The 20619-nt window shown below is 43.9% G+C and overlaps 1 protein-coding gene across 1 annotated transcript in view; it reads left to right on the top strand.

Annotated features, from left to right (window-relative positions):
- SKIV2L (Ski2 like RNA helicase) overlaps nt 1-20619 on the top strand; it is a 52886-nt gene continuing 32267 nt past the window's right edge. Inside the window, exons 1-12 of the mRNA XM_015827619.1 lie at nt 1-39; nt 3694-3812; nt 6511-6620; nt 8048-8165; nt 8839-8953; nt 9632-9706; nt 11504-11557; nt 12380-12603; nt 14358-14507; nt 15682-15827; nt 18939-19085; nt 19981-20065. Of these exons, the coding sequence (XP_015683105.1) occupies nt 21-39; nt 3694-3812; nt 6511-6620; nt 8048-8165; nt 8839-8953; nt 9632-9706; nt 11504-11557; nt 12380-12603; nt 14358-14507; nt 15682-15827; nt 18939-19085; nt 19981-20065 (1362 nt within the window). The 5' untranslated portion in view covers nt 1-20. The remainder of the gene's footprint in view (nt 40-3693; nt 3813-6510; nt 6621-8047; nt 8166-8838; nt 8954-9631; nt 9707-11503; nt 11558-12379; nt 12604-14357; nt 14508-15681; nt 15828-18938; nt 19086-19980; nt 20066-20619) is intronic.

The raw sequence follows: 20619 nt of genomic DNA, 5'->3' as shown, positions 1-20619 counted from the left end.
AGCGAACCGTGGCAGCTGAGATGGAGCAGGAGAGGATAGGTGAGGACGGGGTAGAGACCCTCCTGCGTCTGATTGAACTAATATAAGGGAGCCTTTTAAAATCGCCTATTGCAATTGGTGCTGCTCGTTATCTTTTTTCTAAACTTGCATTTAAAATTTTTAAGGGAGTCTTTCCGACCCAGTTGTCCTTTAGACTGCAGGGCTTTTCAACCTTTTCACCCATTGTACCACTTTTAGGATAGGGCAGTATCCGAGTACCACCAGTCGCCTAGCAAGGGGTCAAAAACTTGATGACCAAAAAAAAAAAAAGAAAAAAGTGATGAAGTACTGGTAGTCCTCGACTTACAACAGTTCGCTTAGTGACTGTTCGAAGTTACAATGGGACTGAAAAAAGTGCCCCCCAAGCCACAGCCGAGCAAGACACCTGCCTGCCCACCAGGCAGCGCTCTTCCTCCTGTCCGAGGTTCATTTGTTGTGAGCATTTCTGTTGAGGATTGGCAAGCAGGGGTGGGGTGGGGGGTGTTTGGTTTTAATCCCCCCCCCCCGTCTGCTGGGTGGTTGCAGCAGGTTTGGGTCACTTCACATGACCCTGGGACACTGTGACTGTCATAAATATGAATCAGTTGCTAAGCATCTGAATGTAAATCACAGGACCCTGGAGATGCTGCAACATTCCAGCTGATCGGCGCTTCTTCTGGGCTCAGAAGCGCCAGGATCAACGCCGAGCTCCAGCTGGAGCCTGGCGCTGATCCCGGCGCTTCCACTGAGCCCTGACAGCCCCGAAGAAGCGCTGATCAGCTGGAAAGCGGCACTGATCCTGGCGCTTCCGCTGAGCCCTGACAGCCCTGCAGCTCCAGCCATCTCTCGCTCAGGCTTGTGCGGTGCTGCCACCGGTTCAGCTCATTCCCCTCCCCCACTACCATTTTCTAGGATGGTCGCGTACCACCTGCCAGGTGCCAATGTACCACAGGTGGTACCTGTACCACTGGTTGAAAAGCCTTGCTTTAGAACTAGTGGATTGCAACCCCCATGTTCCACAGCCCTCACATGCAGTGGGTTGGGATTATGGAGGTTCGTGGTCCAATATGTCTGCCTGCAGGAAGCTGGGGGTCCCCTTTCAATTCAAAATGCAAACCTAGGCTGCCAAAAGCTCGTCTTCCTTCCCTTCTCTTACGATGTGTCTGACCAACGTAATTCTTGTCTATAGACTCTGATGCTGTAATCAATATGTTAAATCAGGGGGTTCGGACTGCATTCTGCCAAAGCTTAGGGCAGGGCTTTTCAACCAGTGGTACGGGTACCACCTGTGGTACATTGGCACCTGGCAGGTGGTACGTGACCATCCTAGAAAAGTGGTAGCGGGGGAGGAGAATGAGCTGAACTGGTGGCAGCACCGCACAAGCCTGAGCGAGAGACGGCTGGAGCTGCAGGGCTGTCAGGGCTCACTGGAAGCGCCAGGATCAGTGCCAGGCTCCAGCTGGAGCTCGGCGCTGATCCTGGTGCTTCTGCTGAGCCCAGAAGAAGCGCCGATCAGCTGGAATGTTTTCAGCATCTCCAGGGTCTTGTGATTTACATTCAGATGCTTGGCAACTGATTCATATTTATGACGGTCACAGTGTCCCAGGGTCATGTGAAATGACCAAAACCTGCTGCAACCACCCAGCAGACGGGGGGGGGGATAAAAACCAAACACCCCCCACCCCACCTCCGCTGCCAATCCTCAACAGAAATGCCTCACAACAATGAAAACCTCGGACAGGAGGAAGAGTGCGGCCGGGTGGGCAGGCAGGTGTCTTGCTCGGCTGTGGCTTGGGGGGCACTTTTTTCAGTGCCATTGTAACTTCGAACAGTCACTAAGCGAACTGTTGTAAGTCGAGGACTACCTGTACTTTATTACTTTTTTCCTTTTTTTTTTTTTTTGGGTCATCAAGTTTTTGACCCCTTGCTAGGCGACTGGTGGTACTCGGATGTTGCCATATCCTAAAAGTGGCACAATGGGTGAAAAGGTTGAAAAGCCCTGCCTTAGGGTTCTGTGAGATGTTCATAAAGAACATAGAAACTGGGGATGGGGAAAGAATTAACTCCAACACAACTGACTTTTGGCCAGTAGAGCTTTGCTTCTTAAGTAGAGGTTCCAGGATATTTTTTTTAACAGATTCATGGCCTGAAAAACTTTGAAAAACCTGTTTTAATTTACCAAAGGACTGTCCTTCTCTCACAGTTGAATTTGCCACGGAGTCCTGTAAAGATAGGGGCCTTTGTGTGGGAGGGATGATTTATTTCAGCTAGGAATGTATTACAATTTTTAAAAAATATTTTGGATGTCTCAGTTCTTGTAGTTATGCTGGTATATATGCATCTTTTTTTTTAAAAGAGCTTCAGCATGAGTCAAAATTAAACATCAAATTTCTTCCAAGGCCATGTACTTCTGTGGGCAGATGAAGTGAAGCAAAATTCAGAGAGTTGTATTGGTGGAGAAACAAGAAACCTTGGGAGAGCAGCTGAGTGATCTCTTACATTTAAGATGGGATCAATGAATTTTGCTGAAGATGTCAAGATATCCCCTTCCCAATTCTAGGTGTAGAAGCCAATCTAATCAATGTTTGACTTTGACCTGAGTATATCAGAATTGGGATTTATCCTCCAGCAGAGCTGAGGTTGACAAAAAAGCTTAGAGAACATAGAGCATGATTGATTATGTACTATCAGGGCAGTGCAGCAACTGGATAGTTAGATTTTTTTTTTCTAGGACAATCTGCCCTCAGCCTGGTCCTTCTGATATTGCAATGATGTACCATTGCTGTTGTAATTGAGTCTAGCCACTTTGGTATTAGTTGTCTTCCTTCCTATCTACCTACCTACCTTCCTTCCTTCCCCAGTATTATAAACTTCTCCAGCCTGTTTATTTGTACCTCAAGTAAGAATTATGGATTATTATTTTTTTGATAGACCATATGTGTTTTCTTGGTTATAGGAGATCTGGACAATGGTTCTGTTTCAATTCTTGTCCTGGATAAAAATGGGTTTAATGTAGTAAAATGAACAATTATTAGAATAATGATTTGTCTGCGTAACTGCAATAATGATGTGTCTGCATAATTGCTAGAATAATGAGGTAATGCATAATCACTGGGAAAATTCACTGGGAAAGTTCTGTGTCAGTAATATGTGGCAACCAAATGCGCTTTGCACATGGATACTTTGTATGTAGCAAAACCTTCCATTGTATGCCTGTGAGAAACGCTCCTAATGTATCACAGTGTGTATTTCAATGTGTAGCCCTTTGTTCTATAAGAAGATTAGTATAAAAACTGAAGTCTAATCCCGCTCTCCTCGTTCAGAATTGCCTATCTCTAATATGCCTCTGAACCTTGCGCAATAAACTTCTCTGCTAAACCCCTCTGGAATTCGTAAGAGTTCTTTCGTTTTCCACAAGAGGTTCAGTCATTTAAATCATCTGTTCCAGTTCCATAATCAGGAGTATCCATAGGGAGAGGAGGCATAAAAATCAGCATGATCGTGGTCCTAGCCCCTTCCTTCACAGATACTGCCATTTTGCAAATTTTGATCCTCACCTGTTGTCTCACACGGTAGTCTCAGAGTATATTATTTTAAAGCAACGGGAGCAGAGTTCTGACTGAAGGGTAGCGATAGATTGTCTTAACATAGCTTTACCTCATTGTCTTCTTCAAGTCCTCCCTCCCCGAGGACCTTTAGAGTTGCCTCTCTCCATTTTGGAGGTTGGATGTGCTGGTCGTTTTGAGCTCATCACCCAAGAGGAACCCACCAAAGAAGGATTTCCACTGACCACAGTGAGTACAGTAGCCCTTCCTATCCTGAAAGGAGAAGCAAAACCACAATGTGGCTTGTTTGGATTTTGACTTGGGAGGTTGTGCAAAGTCAGCCGCTGCCACTGGTAATCCGTAGGTTTTGGTTTAGCATGGGTGAGCCCAGCCAATAGCAACTTAAAATAATAATCTTTTTTTAGCCAAATAAAAAGGACTTTGAGTTAAGCTTGGGGAGACTCCTATTCTAGTCCTCCATCAGCCACAGAAGCTCTCTGTGGAATTTGGGGCCAGTTCCTTTCTCTATGCTGACAGCCAGTGTGAAGTACAGACAGTCGTGTCAAGGTAGTTATAATTTAGTAGCTGACCGGCAGAAATGATATATAGAGAATGAGTCAGCAGTGTATTTTGGGGTAGTATCCCTTTAGGAGACTGTGCCTGAGGAGAATGGCAATTGGAATCTTTAACTCACTTGAACTGTTTGTATATAACTGACTACCTTGTATTCTAATAATAATAATAATAATAATAATAATAATAATAATAATAATAATAATAATAATAATAATAATAATAATAATAAAGTTGGAAGGGACCTTGGAGGTCATTGAGTCCAACCCCCTGCCCAGGCAGGAACCCTACACCATTTCAGACAAATGGCTGTCCAGTCTCTTCTTAAAAACTTCCAGTGTTGGAGCATTCACCTCTTCTGGAGGCAGATTGTTCCATTGGTTAATTGTTCTAACTGTCAGGAAGTTTCTCCTTAGTTCTAGGTTGCTTCTCTCCTTGATCAGTTTCCACCCATTGCTTCTCGTCCTGCCTTCAGGCGCCTTGGAGAATAGCTTGACTCCCTCTTTGTGGCAGCCCCTGAGATANCTTTGTTGCTCTTCTCTGTATTCTTTCTAGAGTCTCAGCATCTTTTTTACATCGTGGTGACCAAAACTGGATGCAGTATTCCAAGTGTGGCCTTACTAAGGCATTGTAAAGTGGTATTAATACTTCACGTGATCTTGATTCTATCCCTCTGTTAATGCAGCCCAGCACTGTGTTGGCTTTTTTGGCAGCTGCAGCACACGGCTGGCTCATATTTAAGTGATTGTCCACTAGGACTCCGAGGTCCCTCTCACAGTTACTGTTTCATATTGTATATTAAACCACAATTCTTTCAACAAACCGCTGTCAGATGTTTATGCTCCTGTGTTATCACACGAAGAAGAAAGAAGAAAGCCGCGATAATTTATATCTTAAACAACACGTCTTACAACAGTTCATTTAGTGATTGTTCAAACTTACAATGGCGCTGCAGAAGGTGACTTATGACCGTTTTTCACCTTTGCAGAGCATCCCCGTGGTCACCTGATCAAAATTCAGATGCTTGGCAGCTGATTCATATTTATGACGGTTGCAGTGTCCCGGGTCATGTGATCACCTTTTGCGAGTTTCTGACCAGCAAAATCAATAGGGAAGCCAGATTTGCTTAACAGTTGTGTTATTAACTTAACAACTGCAGTGATTCCCTTAACGACTGTGGCAAGAAAGGTCGTAAAATGGGGCAAAATTCATTTAACAAATGTCTCGCTCAGCAACAGAAATATTGGGCTCAGCTGTGGCTATACGTCAAGGACCACCTGTAATAGAAAAAGTGCTGGGTTACGAATGGGGAAACCCCAGTTAAATTTATTAAATTTATTCACCATCCATGTAACCCATAAGATAACCCTGGGCGGCTTACAATGTCAAAAAGAATAAAACAATACAAAAACATGTATATAATAAGAACAAAACACTAAAAATACAAATTTTCAGTTCTAGTCCACCCTGAACCATGGAGACCAGCTGGAAGATTGGGATCAGTCATTCTCCACCGCATTCGCTACCTCAAATGGTGGATGGGGGAAGAATTAGGAGGAAATACTGCATCCAGTTTTGGTCACCACAATGTAAAAAAGATGTCGAGACTCTAGAAAGAGTGCAGAGAAGAGCAACAAAGATGATTAGGGGACTGGAGGCTAAAACATATAAGGAACGGTTGCTGGAATTGGGTATGTCTAATTTAATGAAGAGAAGGACGAGGGGGGNCTGCCACAAAGAAGAGGGAGTCAAGCTATTCTCCAAAGCGCCTGAAGGCAGGACAAGAAGCAACGGATGGAAACTAATCAAGGAGAGAAGCAACCTAGAACTAAGGAGAAACTTCCTGACAGTGAGAACAATTAACCAGTGGAACAACCTGCCTCCAGAAGCGGTGAATGCTCCAACACTGGAAGTTTTTAAGAAGAGAGTGGACAGTCATTTGTCCGAAACGGTATAGGGTTTCCTGCCTCAGCAGGGGGTTGGACTAGATGACCTCCAAGGTCCCTTCCAACTTTATTATTATTATTATTATTATTATTATTATTATTATTATTATTATTAATATTATTGATATTAATATTAATTATTATTATTAAGTGTGCAGCCTGTGCTATCTTGAGCTCCTGTAGATTGAGTTGTTATTCTGACAAATCTAATGATGTTTCTTTGGCAACAGTACAGAAGTGGTTTGCCACTGTTTTTTTTTTTTCCCAGAATATTTTTCAGCTTCCCAGTGAAACCTATAACTCTGGAAATCGCTGGTAGTCTCTTACTGAAGAAGTACTGCTTAGTTTCTGAGCTGTAGCAAATACGATTTGCGGATAGTGTTAATAAGAAATGATGCATCTTCCCTCATTTTTGCCTACCTCCTCAGTTGCCACATGGGCTGCCCCCGTACGCTGAGGATCTGTCCTCGGAATTGGAGCAGCATTATCTCAACAGCCCGGAATGGCTTCCCGTCCATGACTTTGAAAGGTCTCACAGGTGAGTCCCTGGTAGCTGGCGTGGTTGCTTGCAAGATGCAAAAGGGGTGAGAAAAGGCATTGTTAGAGACCCCCCCCCACACACACACACACTTCATGGGTGTGTTTCTGTTGCTTCCCTTTGGGAGGAGGTTTCAAAGTATTTCTAGCAGGACTACCAGATTCTGTAACAGCTTTTTTCCCTATGCCATCCGTCTGGTAAACTCGCAATATTTGTTTTTCTCGGCATGTATATGTACACATCTGAACTAGACTGTGTTGTTTCTCTGGATCATATATGTGTGTGTGTGTATGTAGGTATATGCATAATTATTATTTTTGTCATGTTTATAAAGTGATATTGGAGGTGGTTACCCTTTGAGAGTTGTATGCATCGAAATCTCATTTTAATGTATGCTGATTAATGTACACTTAAAGCGACTATAAATCTATTCTATTTTCTATTCTATTGCATTCTATTCTATTTTATATCTTCTATCTTCTATTCTATCGTCTATTCTATTTTCTATTCCATTTCATTCTAGTCTGTTCTGTTCTATATTCTATTCTATTCTATTCTATTCTATTCTATTCTATTCTAATCTTCTATCGTCTATTCTATTTTCTATTCCATTTCATTCTGTTCTGTTCTATTTTATATCTTCTATTCTATTCTATTCTATTCTATTCTATTCTAATCTTCTATTTTCTATTCTATTTTCTATTCCATTTCATTCTGTTCTGTTCTATTTTATATCTTCTATTCTATTCTAGTCTCTATTCTATCTTCTATTCTATTTTCAATTCATTCCATTTCATTCTGTTCTGTTCTGTTTTATATCTTCTATTCTATTCTATTTTCTATTCTATTCCATTCTATTCTATTATTTTATATCTTCTATCTTCTATTCTATTCTATCGTCTATTCCATTTTCTATTCCATTTCATTCTAGTCTGTTCTGTTCTATTTTCTGTTCTATTCCATTCTATTCTATTCTAATCTTCTATCTTCTATTCTATTTTCTATTCCATTTCATTCTGTTCTGTTCTATTTTATATCTTCTATTCTATTCTATTCTATTCTCTATTCTATCTTCTATTCTATTTTCAATTCATTCCATTTCATTCTATTCTGTTCTGTTCTGTTCTATTTTATATCTTCTATTCTCTATTCTATCTTCTATTCTATTTTCAATTCCATTCCATTTTATTCTATTCTGTTCTGTTCTATTTTATATATTCTATTCTGTTCTGTTCTATTCTGTTTTCAATTCTATTTTCAAATCTATTCCATTCCATTCTATTCTATCTTCTGTTCTATTTTCAATTCTATTTTCCATTCCATTCCATTTCATTAAGCTCTGGGTGAGGTGAGTAATGGGATCATCTGTAGTAGAAAGAGGGTCATGAAGCCAAAATAGTTTAACTCCACCTCTTATCCTGAGACAGGTTCTGGCCCCGAGAGAAAGACATCCAGTCACTCTTTGCACTAGCGGTCACGCCTGTACACTCCACTCTCCGGGCCGAGCGCAATCCCACCACCGGGGAGCTGCTGGGTTTTAAAGAGGTGAGAGATGCTTTCTTCTCCTGCAGCTCCAAATAACCCTTTGAGTAATGAGTTCCTGCTGTGTTGATTTACCCAAGCATGCTCCTGTTTGCCTCTCTTATTTACGGTAAATATATTGATATAAAACTGTTTCGTGTCAGCGTTTCTGACTCCATTTGGACATTGGATGCGCAATTCCCTGGCATGATTCATATTTATGACAGTTGCAATGTCCCAGGGTCCCTTCTGCAACCTTCTGACAAGCAGAGTGAATGGGGAAGCCAGATTTCACTTAACCGTGTTACTAACCAATGATTCAGTACGGGGCAGTTTTGCCAAAAACCCGAAGTTGCCGATTTTTAGCAAAACCGTCATGTCCACTGGATAACTGGAAATGGCCATGAATGCGGGTCAGCTTTCAAGTGCTTGAAATGCAGTCACATGACTGCAGGTGGGAGGACTATAAAAGGGAGGTCCCTCATAACCTACAGTTGCTAAGCAACCATTCATAAGTCAAGGACTATCCGTATAGCACCCAAGATGCCAGGCCACTGGTTTACAGTCCAGGCATGTCTATAAAATATCTATATTAGTTGCTTCGTAATAATGTCGGCTATCAGAAGAAAGTAGCGTTGTCTCTGTGTGCCTGCGTACAAGAGAGATAAAGCTCTCCCTCTTTTGACTTCCATTCTAGGCACTTGTGGACAACATGGGATTATCAGCCAAGAATTCTCTGTCCTTCCAGCGAGCACCTGGTCCTCCATCTGAGTCTCTGCGAGGCAGTGCCACCAACTACCCCTTCTGGCCAGGTGTGGGTCTCCCGTTTCTGTTAAACTGAGTCACCAGTTTATAACTTTGAATGCAGAGCCACAAGCAGGAACAAACTTCAAATCAAAGAACAGCGTTCCATCCAGCGTTGGCCTCTAGAACAGACATGTCAAACTCGTGATGTCACGCAACGTTATCGGGACAGTTTTGCCATTGCCGGCAATGGGGTGGGCGCGGCTTCCGGATGACGCGTCTGGTCCGTGGGCCGGCAGTTTGACACCCCTACTCTAGAAGGTTTTTAATGGGTTGTAGATCAGTGGCCCTGAACTTTTGTGGCTTAGCGGCCCGGCGGGGGGGAAGAGAGGGAAATCGGGCCACGCGTGCACGCACAGCTTGACTCGCACAAGTTTTGCTGTGCGTGCATGTGCACACGCACCAGCTCACATAAGTCAAGCTGCGTGCAGACCAGCCTGCCGGTTGTGCGGCCCGGTTCTGAATAGGCCTGATAGTGAGTGCGGCCCTGGGGTTGGGGACCCCCTCTTGTCGATCACTTGTTTTGATATTGGTTTCACAATGAATTGGCTTTTCGATTCTTCCCGTGTGTCTAATTTGGTTATAGAACGTGCGTCTTCTTTTTGCAGAATTTTGCCCCTTCAGGTAACTAAAAGCTCCTGATCACTAATCTCTAATAATCTTCTCTTGTAACACAATCTCTCCAGGTGGGATAGATGAGCCTAGCTTGGAACTGATTAAGGCTCAAGAAGATAGGGAAGAGGACATTGATTTTGAGAAAGGTAACGTAAGCATATTCCAGCCAACGGCTCTATTAATATTTGTTAATGTTGTTGTTAATTGCAAAGTCGTGTCCGACCCATCGCGACCCCATGGACAATGTTCCTCCAGGTCTTCCTATCCTCTACCTTCTTCTGGAGTCCATTTAAGCTCACGCCTGCTGCTTCAGTGACTCCATCCAGCCACCTCATTCTCTGTCGTCCCCTTCTTCTCTTGCTCTCAATCTTTCCCAACATTAGGCTCTTCTCCAGTGAGTCCTTCCTTCTCATTAGGTGGCCAAAGTACTTGAGTTTCAACTTCTATTAATATGACTTCTGTTTTTAAATGCCTTCTGCCCTCTGTTTGACACGATTCAAAAAACGTAGTTTATTCTATTTACGGTACTCAAGAGAGAGGGATGATAGGAAAATGGGGCCTGGCACAGAAGAGCTGCGCCGTGGGATTATTTGAGTTCTCTGTTACCTGCGTACTTTATGATTTTATTAACAAAGAAGGATATGGACAAAACTCAGATGGAAATAAAACTGAAATAATTGGCCAGTTAGCCCTTTGATAGCCCTTACAATCACACTGGTAAAACTAATGTGTGAAAGAATAAAGCGTGTTTCATGGTAGTTTTATTGATAGCATTGTAATCCATCTGAAAGATTCCTGGAATGGTTTAGATCAGTGTTCCCCAACCTTCAGGTGTGTGGACTATAGTTCCCGGAATACTGATAGAAGAGAATATTTGTAGCTCAGGGCTGATCCTTGGTGCTCTCTGAGCTTGGATGTTTTCTCGCCGATGTTTCATTACCCAAACTAGGTAACATCACTAGTGCTATGTTCCTAGAATTCCAACATTAGCTATGTTGGCTGTGGAATTCTGGGATTTGAAGTTTACACATCTGCAAGTGGTGAAGGTTGGGAAACACTGGCTTAGATCCATTAATAAACTACTAGTCCAGGGCTTTTCAACCTTTTCACCCATTGTACCACTTTTAGGATATGGCAACATCCGAGTATCACCAGTCGCCTAGCAAGGGGTCAAAAACTTGATGACCAAAAAAAAAGGAAAAAAATGATAAAGTACAGGTAGTCCTCAACTTACAACAGTTCGCTTAGTGACTGTTTGAAGTTACAATGGCACTGAAAAAAGGGCCCCTTAAGCCATAGCCAAGCACCCGGCGGCGCTCTTCCTCCTATCCAAGGTTTTCATTGTTGTGAGCATTTCTGTTGAGGATTGGCAGCGGGGGTGGGGTGGGGGGGGTGTTTGGTTTTTATTCCCCTCCGTCTGCTGGGGTGGTTGCAGCAGGTTTTGGTCACTTCACATGACCCTGGGACACTGTGACCGTCATAAATATGAATCAGTTGCCAAGCATCTGAATGTAAATCACAAGACCCTGGAGAGGCTGCAACATTCCAGCTGATTGGCGCTTCTTAAGGGCTCAGCAGAAGCACCAGGATCAGCACCGAGCTCCAGCTGGAGCCTGGCACTGATCCTGGCGCTTCCACTGAGCCCTGACAGCCCCGAAGAAGCATTGATCCTGGCGCTTCCGCTGAGCCCTGACAGCCCTGCAGCTCCAGCCATCTCTCGCTCAGGCTTGTGCGGTGCTGCCACCAGTTCAGCTCATTCCCCTCCCCCGCTACCACTTTTCTAGGATGGTTGTGTACCACCTGCCAGATGCCAATGTACCACAGGTGGTACCCGTACCACTGGTTGAAAAGCCTTGTACTAGACGATCCTTGACTGCAAGTTTGATGTTGAAGACATGGTTTCTTCTTGGCAACTGCTTCATGTTGTTCTCTTGGCCCCTCAGATTTGCTGACAGTGCCACCAGGATGGAAGAAAGGGGTGGAATTCACCAAACAAGGTATAGCAAAATCAAAGTGTCAATGGCAAAATGAAAATGATGAGTGCTACAACGAAGGGAGTGCAAAGCATCTCAAAGTTGAAAGACTTTTTCCCAGAAGTGTTCTTGACACTTTCTGGCTTGATCTTCATTTTTCACTGTCGGATCGGTTTCAAGCACAAGAGCACTTCGGATCACATCAGAACATCCGTATTCATAACATTCTTTTTCCAGTATTATTACAAGTGTGAGCAACCCAAAAAATATTAGGGACCTTTAGCTGGAAAAATCCATTTAGCTCATATAGCATACATCAGGATGAGAGCAACTTGGAATTTATAAGTAGGTCCTACCTAAAGAAGCCCTAAAGCAGTGATGGCGAACCTTTTAGAGACCTAGTGCCCAAAAACCACCCCCACCCCTGTTCCCGCTCCGCCCTGCCCACTGGGCCACCCACCACCTACACGGCCCGCCACAGATCACCCAAGCGGCCCAGCAGCACCATGGCGGCCACGCCCTCCGCAGCATCATCTGCACGTGACGGGGCGCAAGGGCAGAGTCTTGTCCCCGCTGCCCGGCTACCATGTCCTTGGCTGCGCTGCTTTGCGTGGGCCGCGCCCGGGGGTGACTGTCCTCCGGGGGGGCTGCTGGTGAGGAAGGGGCCATGGGAGGAGGCGGGGCTGGGGCGACAGCACGTGTGTCCACAGAGAGGGCTCCGAGTGCCGCCTCTGGCACGCGTGCCATAGGTTCGCCATCACTGCCCTAAAGGTTTCCCTTCCTAGTTTTCTTTTTTTTTTAAAAAAAAAAAATAGGGTTCAGATTTTGTTCCTTTTGCTTCTTCAGAGATCATGGCCTCCCCAGGATTGCTAAACTTGACCAATTTGCTGGGTGCGCTGGACACCTTTGAGCTGGAGGCCTCCAGCGATGAAGAAGGCAAAGAGAAGACGGAGGAAGTGGAGAAGAGGAGGAAAAAAGGGAAGAGTAAGGGAGCAAAGGAAGAAGAGATCCCTCCAGCAGAACCAGCACCACTGCACAGAGTGAACAGCTTGGAGGAACTGGTGCTTAAGGTAAGGCTGCGTCTGCGTTCAGGCTTGTCCTCGTGTGTGCATGGCGATACGAGAAGTAGGAGCCCAGTTTCAGAAGCAAGAAGGAAACAAAGGTAGGGTATATCAAGCTATAGAATAGAGAAACGGGGGCTCAGATATAGGTGACCTGCAGCTCCCAGCATCCTCCAGCTTTGCTCCAGCAAGATCTGGAAAGCTCTAGAGCAGGGCTTTTCAACCTTTTCACCCATTGTACCACTTTTAGGATATGGCAACATCCGAGTACCACCAGTCGCCTAGCAAGGTGTCAAAAACATGATGACCCCCCCCCCCCAAAAAAGGAAAAAAGTGATAAAGTACAGGTAGTCCTCAACTTACAACAGTTCGCTTAGTGACTGTTCAAAGTTACAATGGCATTGAAAAAAGTGCCCCCCCAAGCCACAGCCGAGCAAGACAGGCCTGGCGGCACTCTTCCTCCTGTCCAAGGTTTTCATTGTTGTGAGCATTTCTGTTGAGGATTGGCAGTGGGGGTGGGGTGGGGGGTATTTGGTTTTTATTCCCTCCGTCTGCTGGGTGGTTGCAGCAGGTTTTGGTCACTTCACATGACCCTGGGACACTGTGACCGTCATAAATATGAATCAGTTGCCAAGCATCTGAATGTAAATCACAAGACCCTGGAGAGGCTGCAACATTCCAGCTGATTGGTGCTTCTTCTGGGCTCAGCAGAAGCGCCAGGATCAGCACCAAGCTCCAGCTGGAGCCTGGCACTGATCCTGGCACTTCCACTGAGCCCTGACAGCCCTGCAGCTCCAGCCGTCTCTCATTCAGGCTTGTGCGGTGCTGCCACCGGTTCAGCTCATTCCCCTCCCCCGCTACCACTTTTCTAGGATGGTCGCGTACCACCTGCCAGGTGCCAATGTACCACAGATGGTACCCGTACCACTGGTTGAAAAGCCCTGCTCTAGAGCAGGGGTCTTCAAACTTGGCCCTTTTATGACTTGTGGACTTTGACTCCCAGAATTCCTCAGCCAGACACGCTGGCTGAGGAATTCTGGGAGTCGAAGTCCGCAAGTCTTAAAGTTGTCATGTTTGGAGATCCTATTCTAGAGAAGTGGGAAAAGTGAAACTGGGATCATGGGTGTTGGGACCGGTTGGTTTTTCTGGACTGGGATGGCCGAGAAAGGAGGCGTTGTTGCTAAGAAGTAAAAACTATTGTAGCCAATGGTTGGAGATTTATTGCTTGTCTTCAAATATCAAGATAAGTCATTGCCATTATGAAGAGAAGGTGCCTTTTCTTTTCTCTTACTTCTCCTCTGCCCGGCCTCTGAGTTGTGAGGAGATTATTTTATTGATGCGGTTTTATTCTGCCTGGACTTCAGTCTGTGGCCCATATCTAGTAACTAATTATGGTTCCAGTTTGTGTTGAAATTCTTCTGAAACAAGCTAGCTGTATGAGCTAGGAAGCTTTTGATGGGGAGAAGCAAAGAGGAGGCATTTAAAAATGCTTCCGTTTTTTGAACATCGCTATAAACCAGGGGTAGTCAACCTTGGCTCTTTTATGACTCGTGGATTTCAACTCCCAGAATTCCTGAGCCAGCTTGGCTGGCTCAGGAATTCTGGGAGTTGAAGTCCACGAGTCATAAAAGAGCCAAGGTTGACTACCCCTGCTATAAACCTACATAGTTTGGAAACGCTGTGTGTTAGCTCTAGAAAGCAGCTTGGGAGGATTCCATATTAACTGCTTTTGCCTATCCTCGGTCTGTCTGCCTTGTCCTCAGGAGGTGACACCCATCCCCAAATCAGCCCCAGAGGCTGCGCCTGCGCCCGCCCCTGCTGCAGTGCCTCCCAAAGAACAGTGGGCTATCCAGGTTGATGTAAGCTCCCCTGTGGACGATTTCTACAAGCTAATTCCTGATCCAGCCTTCAAGGTAAACCACCAGTTGCCCACTGTCCTATTAGCATATGCAGGGGGAGGGAAAAAAAACCTCCTGGGACACCATTTTACCAAGAGTATAACTTTACTGATAGATCCTTATAGGTACAGACGAAGGAAAGCCAATTCTAAAGGTCGCCACAGAGAGTTACATCGGTAAAGTTCCACTTTTCCCCTTTAGAACGCCCACTGTCCATTGTCTGCCAATCCAATGCTTTCTTTGCGTTTTGGAAAACAGTTCTGTGCCTGTGACAATCACTTAAATGTGAGCCAGCCGTGTGCTGCACCTGCCAAAACAGCCAACACAGTGCTAGGCTGCATTAACAGAGGGATAGAATCAAGATCACGTGAAGTGTTAATACCACTTTACAATGCCTTGGTAAGGCCACACTAGGAATACTGCATCCAGTTTTGGTCACCAAGATGTAAAAAAGATGTTGAGACTCTAGAAAGAGTACAGAGAAGATAAACAAAGATGATCAGGGACTGGAGGCTAAAGCATATAAGGAACGGTTGCTGGAATTGGATATGTCTAGTTTAATGAAGAGAAGGACGAGGGGGGACATGATAGCAGTGTTCCAATATCTCAGGGGCTGCCACAAAGAAGAGGGAGTCAAGCTATTCCCCAAAGCACCTGAAGGCAGGACGAGAAGCAACGGATGGAAACTAATCAAGGAGAGAAGCAACTTAGAACTAAGGAGAAACTTCCTGACAGTTAGAACAATTAACCAATGGAACAACCTGCCTCCAGAAGCTGTGAATGCTCCAACACTGGAAGTTTTTAAGAAGAGACTGGACAGCCATTTGTCTGAAATCTATAGGGTTTCCTGCCTGAGCAGGGGGTTGGACTAGAAGACCACCAAGAGTCTTCCAACTCTTATTCCATTCTATTCTATTTCAAAGAGTTCCCATAACGTGTCCTTGAAGTGAAGGAACTTTCACAGGGCCCAGCTGGCTCGCTTGATTCCTCAGCCCCTCCCAATTCCCCCCCCCCCAGGATTTCATCCCCTCCCTTCTGTTTCTGTTGTCAAGCTGCGAGCAAAATTGGCAGGCAGGGATGGAATCCGAATCAGCTTTGACACCAGTTCTGTTGGGCTGCCTGGAGTGGAGAGCTGGGTGTCTATAAACTAAATTTCCTCTTTCCCCTCCCTCCCTCCCTCCCCTCCCAGTGGCCTTTTGAGCCCGATGTTTTCCAGAAACAGGCAATTCTCCACTTGGAGAAACATGATTCCGTCTTTGTCGCCGCCCACACCTCTGCGGGAAAGACTGTCGTGGCCGAGTACGCCATTGCTCTGTCACAGAAGCACATGACACGGTGAGAACATCCTTGTTTCCTGGGTGGGTTTTGTGTTATGCTTTCCAATCATCTTCTAGACCAGTGGTTCTCAACCTGTGGGTCGGGACCCCATTTGGGGTCGATCAACCATTTCACAGGGGTCGCCAAGCAAGGCTGTCCGCCATTTTTTTTGGTCCGCATTTTTTTGTCTGCCATTTTTTTCCCCTTTTCCGGCGGGTGCCTTACCTCCCTTGAGCTGGGCCAGCTGGTGGTCGGCCTGCTCCGTCTCTGCCGCTTGCCAGCTACGCCTCGGCCGGCGCAGGGGGCGGAACCACACATGCGCGGCGCTCCCGGGCAGGGAAAGTCCTCGACTTACGACCAGTTGGGTAGTCCTCGACCTACGACCAGTTTAGTCCTCGACTTACAACCGGTTTAGTCCTCGACTTACGACTGGTTGGGGTCGCGGCATTAAAAAGGTTGAGAACCACTGTTCTAGACCCAAATACACTTCTTCTTTTTTGTCTTAACAGTTGGCCCACAAGCTAGGGTCCATTTTTTTTTTCAGATCAACCAAGCTTGGTCCATTGGTTGCAATAGTAGTTGACTGACCAGATTGTCACTGGCGTCATGCGCTGAGAGGTAGTGATTGGCCCAAACTCACCCAGCCCGCTTTCGTGCCCAAGGCGGGAGTAGAACTCACAGACACCTGGTGCCTTAATCGCTAAACCAAACTGACACTTAGATACCTTGATCCAAATGCACATGATGGGTACAAAGGATTGATTTTTTTTCTCATCCTAATGAGCTTTAACTGCATTCTTTTTGTAGGTGATTTACAGTAGTGGCCAAAATTGTGGAAACCTTTTGGGAAAAGTGTACAGTAGAAATGCCACCTTTGGTTAAGTTTTCACCAATTTTTTTTCTAATTTCTTGATAACTGTAGCCTTGTTCACTTAATAATACTATTTTACATCGCTTTCTGGGCAACCAGTCAACTCTTTGCACCATTACTTTAATTTTATTACGTTTTACAAGCTCACTAAATGAAAGAACACAAAACAACCCAACCAACTTGATAGCGATCACATAACACACTGACAAATGTCCTCCTCTCAGCTTCAATACATGACATCAATAACTGAATCCTACTGTGATCTGATTGGCTCATTGCCAAAACAAAATGACAACTGATTGGCTCTCTAAACACTCATGCTCATTGGCTACAATCAGATGAAGGAAAGCTACCTGATATCAACCTAAGCAAGTTGTGCTTACTTTTTTCTGGTTATTTGGTTATAGCTTTTCATAAAATACAGTACAGATAATTGAACAAAACTGGTTGCATTACATTCTTGATTAAATTATCTTTCCATTGATATATAATTTTATGGTACTACTCCCCAAAAAATGTTGTGTTACTAGCCATCAAACCTCAAAAATACACTTTTCCCAAAAGGTTTCCACAATTTTGGCCACTACTGGATATTGTTTCGGTATTGTTATTGCTTTTACAATTACTCCAATTATTTAGAATTAACTCGGAGTCAGATATTTTTTTCTTTTATCTTTGTTGTTAATTGCTATTGAAGAAGGTAACGTTACTCTTCACTTGATACTTAAGATACTGGCAGCTTAAATTTGTAAATTTGCAACATTCCCATTAGTCCTTATACAGATAGTCCTCAGCTTATGACCACAGTTGAGCCTGAAATTTATGTTGCTGAGTGAAAAATTTTTACCCCATTTTATGACTTTTCTTGTCACCGTTGTTAAGTGAATCCATGAAGCTGACAAGTTAGTAACCCGGTTGTTAAGTGAATCTGGCTTTCCCATTGACTTTGCTTGTCAAAAGGTTGCAAAAGGGGATCACATGACCTTGGGACACAGCAACGGTCATAATTGTGAACCAGTTGCCAAGTGTCTGAATTTTGATCACGTGATCCTGGGGGTGCTGCAAAGCTTGTAACTGGGAATGGTCATAAGTAAGAAAAATGGCCATAAGTCCCTTTTTTCAGTGCCGTTGTAACTTTGAACGGTCACTAAATGAACTGTTGTAAGTCGAGGACTACCTGTACAGGTAATCCTTACTTAACAACTGGTTGCTTAGCAACTGTTCAGCATTATGATGGACCTTCCCAGGACTATTTATGATCCAATTCCAAAGTTTCAACAATCGGAGACACCCCCCCACACACACACACAGAGTCACATGTTGAACACTTGGCAATCAGCTCACATTGACAGCTGTTTGCAGCGTCCCACAGTCAAATGGCCACATTTTTCAGTGGTTTTTGCCAGTTTCCACATCATTTAATTCCAGTTTGGGGCTAAAAACATCCACTGGTGAAACTAGGTTTGCTGAACGACTAGGGCATTTAACAACCGCCACAAAAAGGCTCCTAAAATCAGCTGTGGTCAGGTGGTGACCCACTTCCCAAGTAACATGACCATAATACTTGCCTCAAATACAGTCGTAAGTCTAGAAATATCTGTACTTAGAAGATTCACGGTCTGTTTCTGTTGCCCCCCCCCCCCCGTTCCGAAGTATTTCTAGCACGACTACTAGATTCTGCAACAGCTTTGTTCCTTATGCCATCCGTCTTGTAAATTCGCAGGATTCTTTTTTCTCGCCATGTATATGTGTACATCCGAACCAGACTGTGTGTTTCTCTGTGTCATATACGTGTATGCATCGTTTATTGTCATGTTTATGTCGTGTATATTGGAGATGGTTACCCTTTGAGAGCTGAATGCAACAAAATTTCATTTTAATGTATGCTGATTAGTGTACATCTAAAGTGACGATAAAGTTACGGTATTCAGTCTGTCTGTCTACCTATCTTCCTGTCTACCTATCTTCCTATCTACCTACCTACCTTCCTATCTACCTATCTACCTATCTCTTCCTCCTGCATATATTATAAATGTTCCTAATGCAGTGTTTCTCAATCTTAGCAACTTGAAGATGTGTGGAGTTCAACTCCTAGAATTCTGGGAGTTGAAGTCCATTTGTCTTCAAGTTGCCAAGGTTGAGAAACACCATCTTCATTAAAAAAAAAACAACCCCAAAGGAGTCGGTTCTTCAGATTATTCTAGAGTCCAGGGCTTTCTAAATAATCTCACTCTTTCCCCTTCTGCCTCCTTTTGCAGCACCATCTATACATCCCCAATCAAAGCGCTTTCCAACCAGAAGTTTCGGGATTTCAAGAACACCTTTGGCGATGTTGGCTTGTTGACAGGAGATGTGCAGCTGCATCCGGATGCTTCTTGCCTCATCATGACAACCGAGATCCTTAGGTGAGGGCTAGGTTGAAGAGAGAAGGCTGTCTCTCTCGGGCAAAGGGGGGGGGCAGAATGGCTGGAAGGTACGATGAGGTACGAGTGAATTTATGAAATTCCGATGTGTTGTCTAAGTAGATTCAGTAGATGAATCCAGATATTTTAAGAAAGCAGTGTTGTACACTTACGATTCCAAATGTCAGAATCGGTATGGTGATGTTTCAGAAGCTGGGATGTGATTCTCCCAATCATCATCGTCATCATCATCATCATCATCAATCATCATAAAGTTGGAAGGGACCTTGGAGATCATCTAGTCCAACCCCCTGCTCAGGCAGGAAACCCTATACCATTTCGGACAAATGGCTGTCCAGTCTCTTCTTTAAAACTTCCAGTGTTGGAGCATTCACCGCTTCTGGAGGCAGGTTGTTCCACTGGTTAATTGTTCTAACGGTCAGGTCCTTATTTCTAGTAACCACCGGGTTACTAACTTACCAAGTGCAGTGATTCACTTAACAACTGAGGCAAGAAAGGTTGTAAAATGGGGCAAAATTCACTTAACAACTGTCTCACTTAATTTTGGGCTCAGTTGTGGTCGTAAGTCGAGGAATAGCTGTGTATGACTAGAATGCCACAAAAATATAAATATACATATACATACAAAATACAAAATGTACGCTATCTGTAACTGTTGGTTTTGCATACATGCCATTTTCCTTTGAAGGCAATGCATGTATCAGTCAAGAATTGACCTTTTCCAATTCAGACTCCTTTCTCAAATTCCTTCATACTTTAATAATTAAGCAGGGCCAAAGTGACAACCCAAATCTTTTAGTTGTTTGCTTGTTCGTTTTGCTTAGAACAATAGCGCTGTCCTAGAATGCCATTTTCTTTTTTTTTCTTATTTCCAAAGGTCTATGCTCTATAATGGCTCCGATGTCCTCAGAGACCTAGAGTGGGTGATCTTTGATGAAGTACATTACATTAACGACTCTGAGGTAAGAGGGAGAACCAAGGACGAAAACATGAAAGAAATCGGGATCTGAGCAATCAGGGATATTTAGTTTGGATTGGGGGAAATTCATTGGCTTCTTGAATGTTCTGGAGATGGTCTGCAGCCAAGTGCCCTCTTCCTGTTTCTCAATATAAAAGGGGAAAATTTTGGGTCCTTCATTGCTCTGTCATCAAAGTGAGAGAGAATGTTTAACAGAGTTAATGTTTAAATAAAAAACACTTGGGGCACTTTAATATTATTATTATTATTATTATTATTATTATTATTATTATTATTATTATTATTATTATTATTATTATTATTATTATTATTATTATTATTATTATTATTATTATTAATAGCAACAATGGTGCATTGGAAGATCTGCAAGAAATATCATTTGCCTGTAAGCAAAAACTGGTGGGATCATAAAATAGAGAAAGTCATAGAAAATGATAAAATTAAACTGCTCTGGGACTTCAGAATTCAAACAGACAAGCACCTGCAACATAACACCCCAGACTTAACAATTGTTGATAAGAAAGACAAAAAAGTCTG

The sequence above is a fragment of the Protobothrops mucrosquamatus genome, unplaced genomic scaffold (assembly GCF_001527695.2).
Source record: "Protobothrops mucrosquamatus isolate PMUCROS unplaced genomic scaffold, P.Mucros_1.0 scaffold3820, whole genome shotgun sequence".
Classification (NCBI taxonomy): Eukaryota; Metazoa; Chordata; class Lepidosauria; order Squamata; family Viperidae; genus Protobothrops; species Protobothrops mucrosquamatus.
Note: the sequence above shows the minus strand (reverse complement) of the source record. Positions and strands in the feature narration are given on the sequence as shown.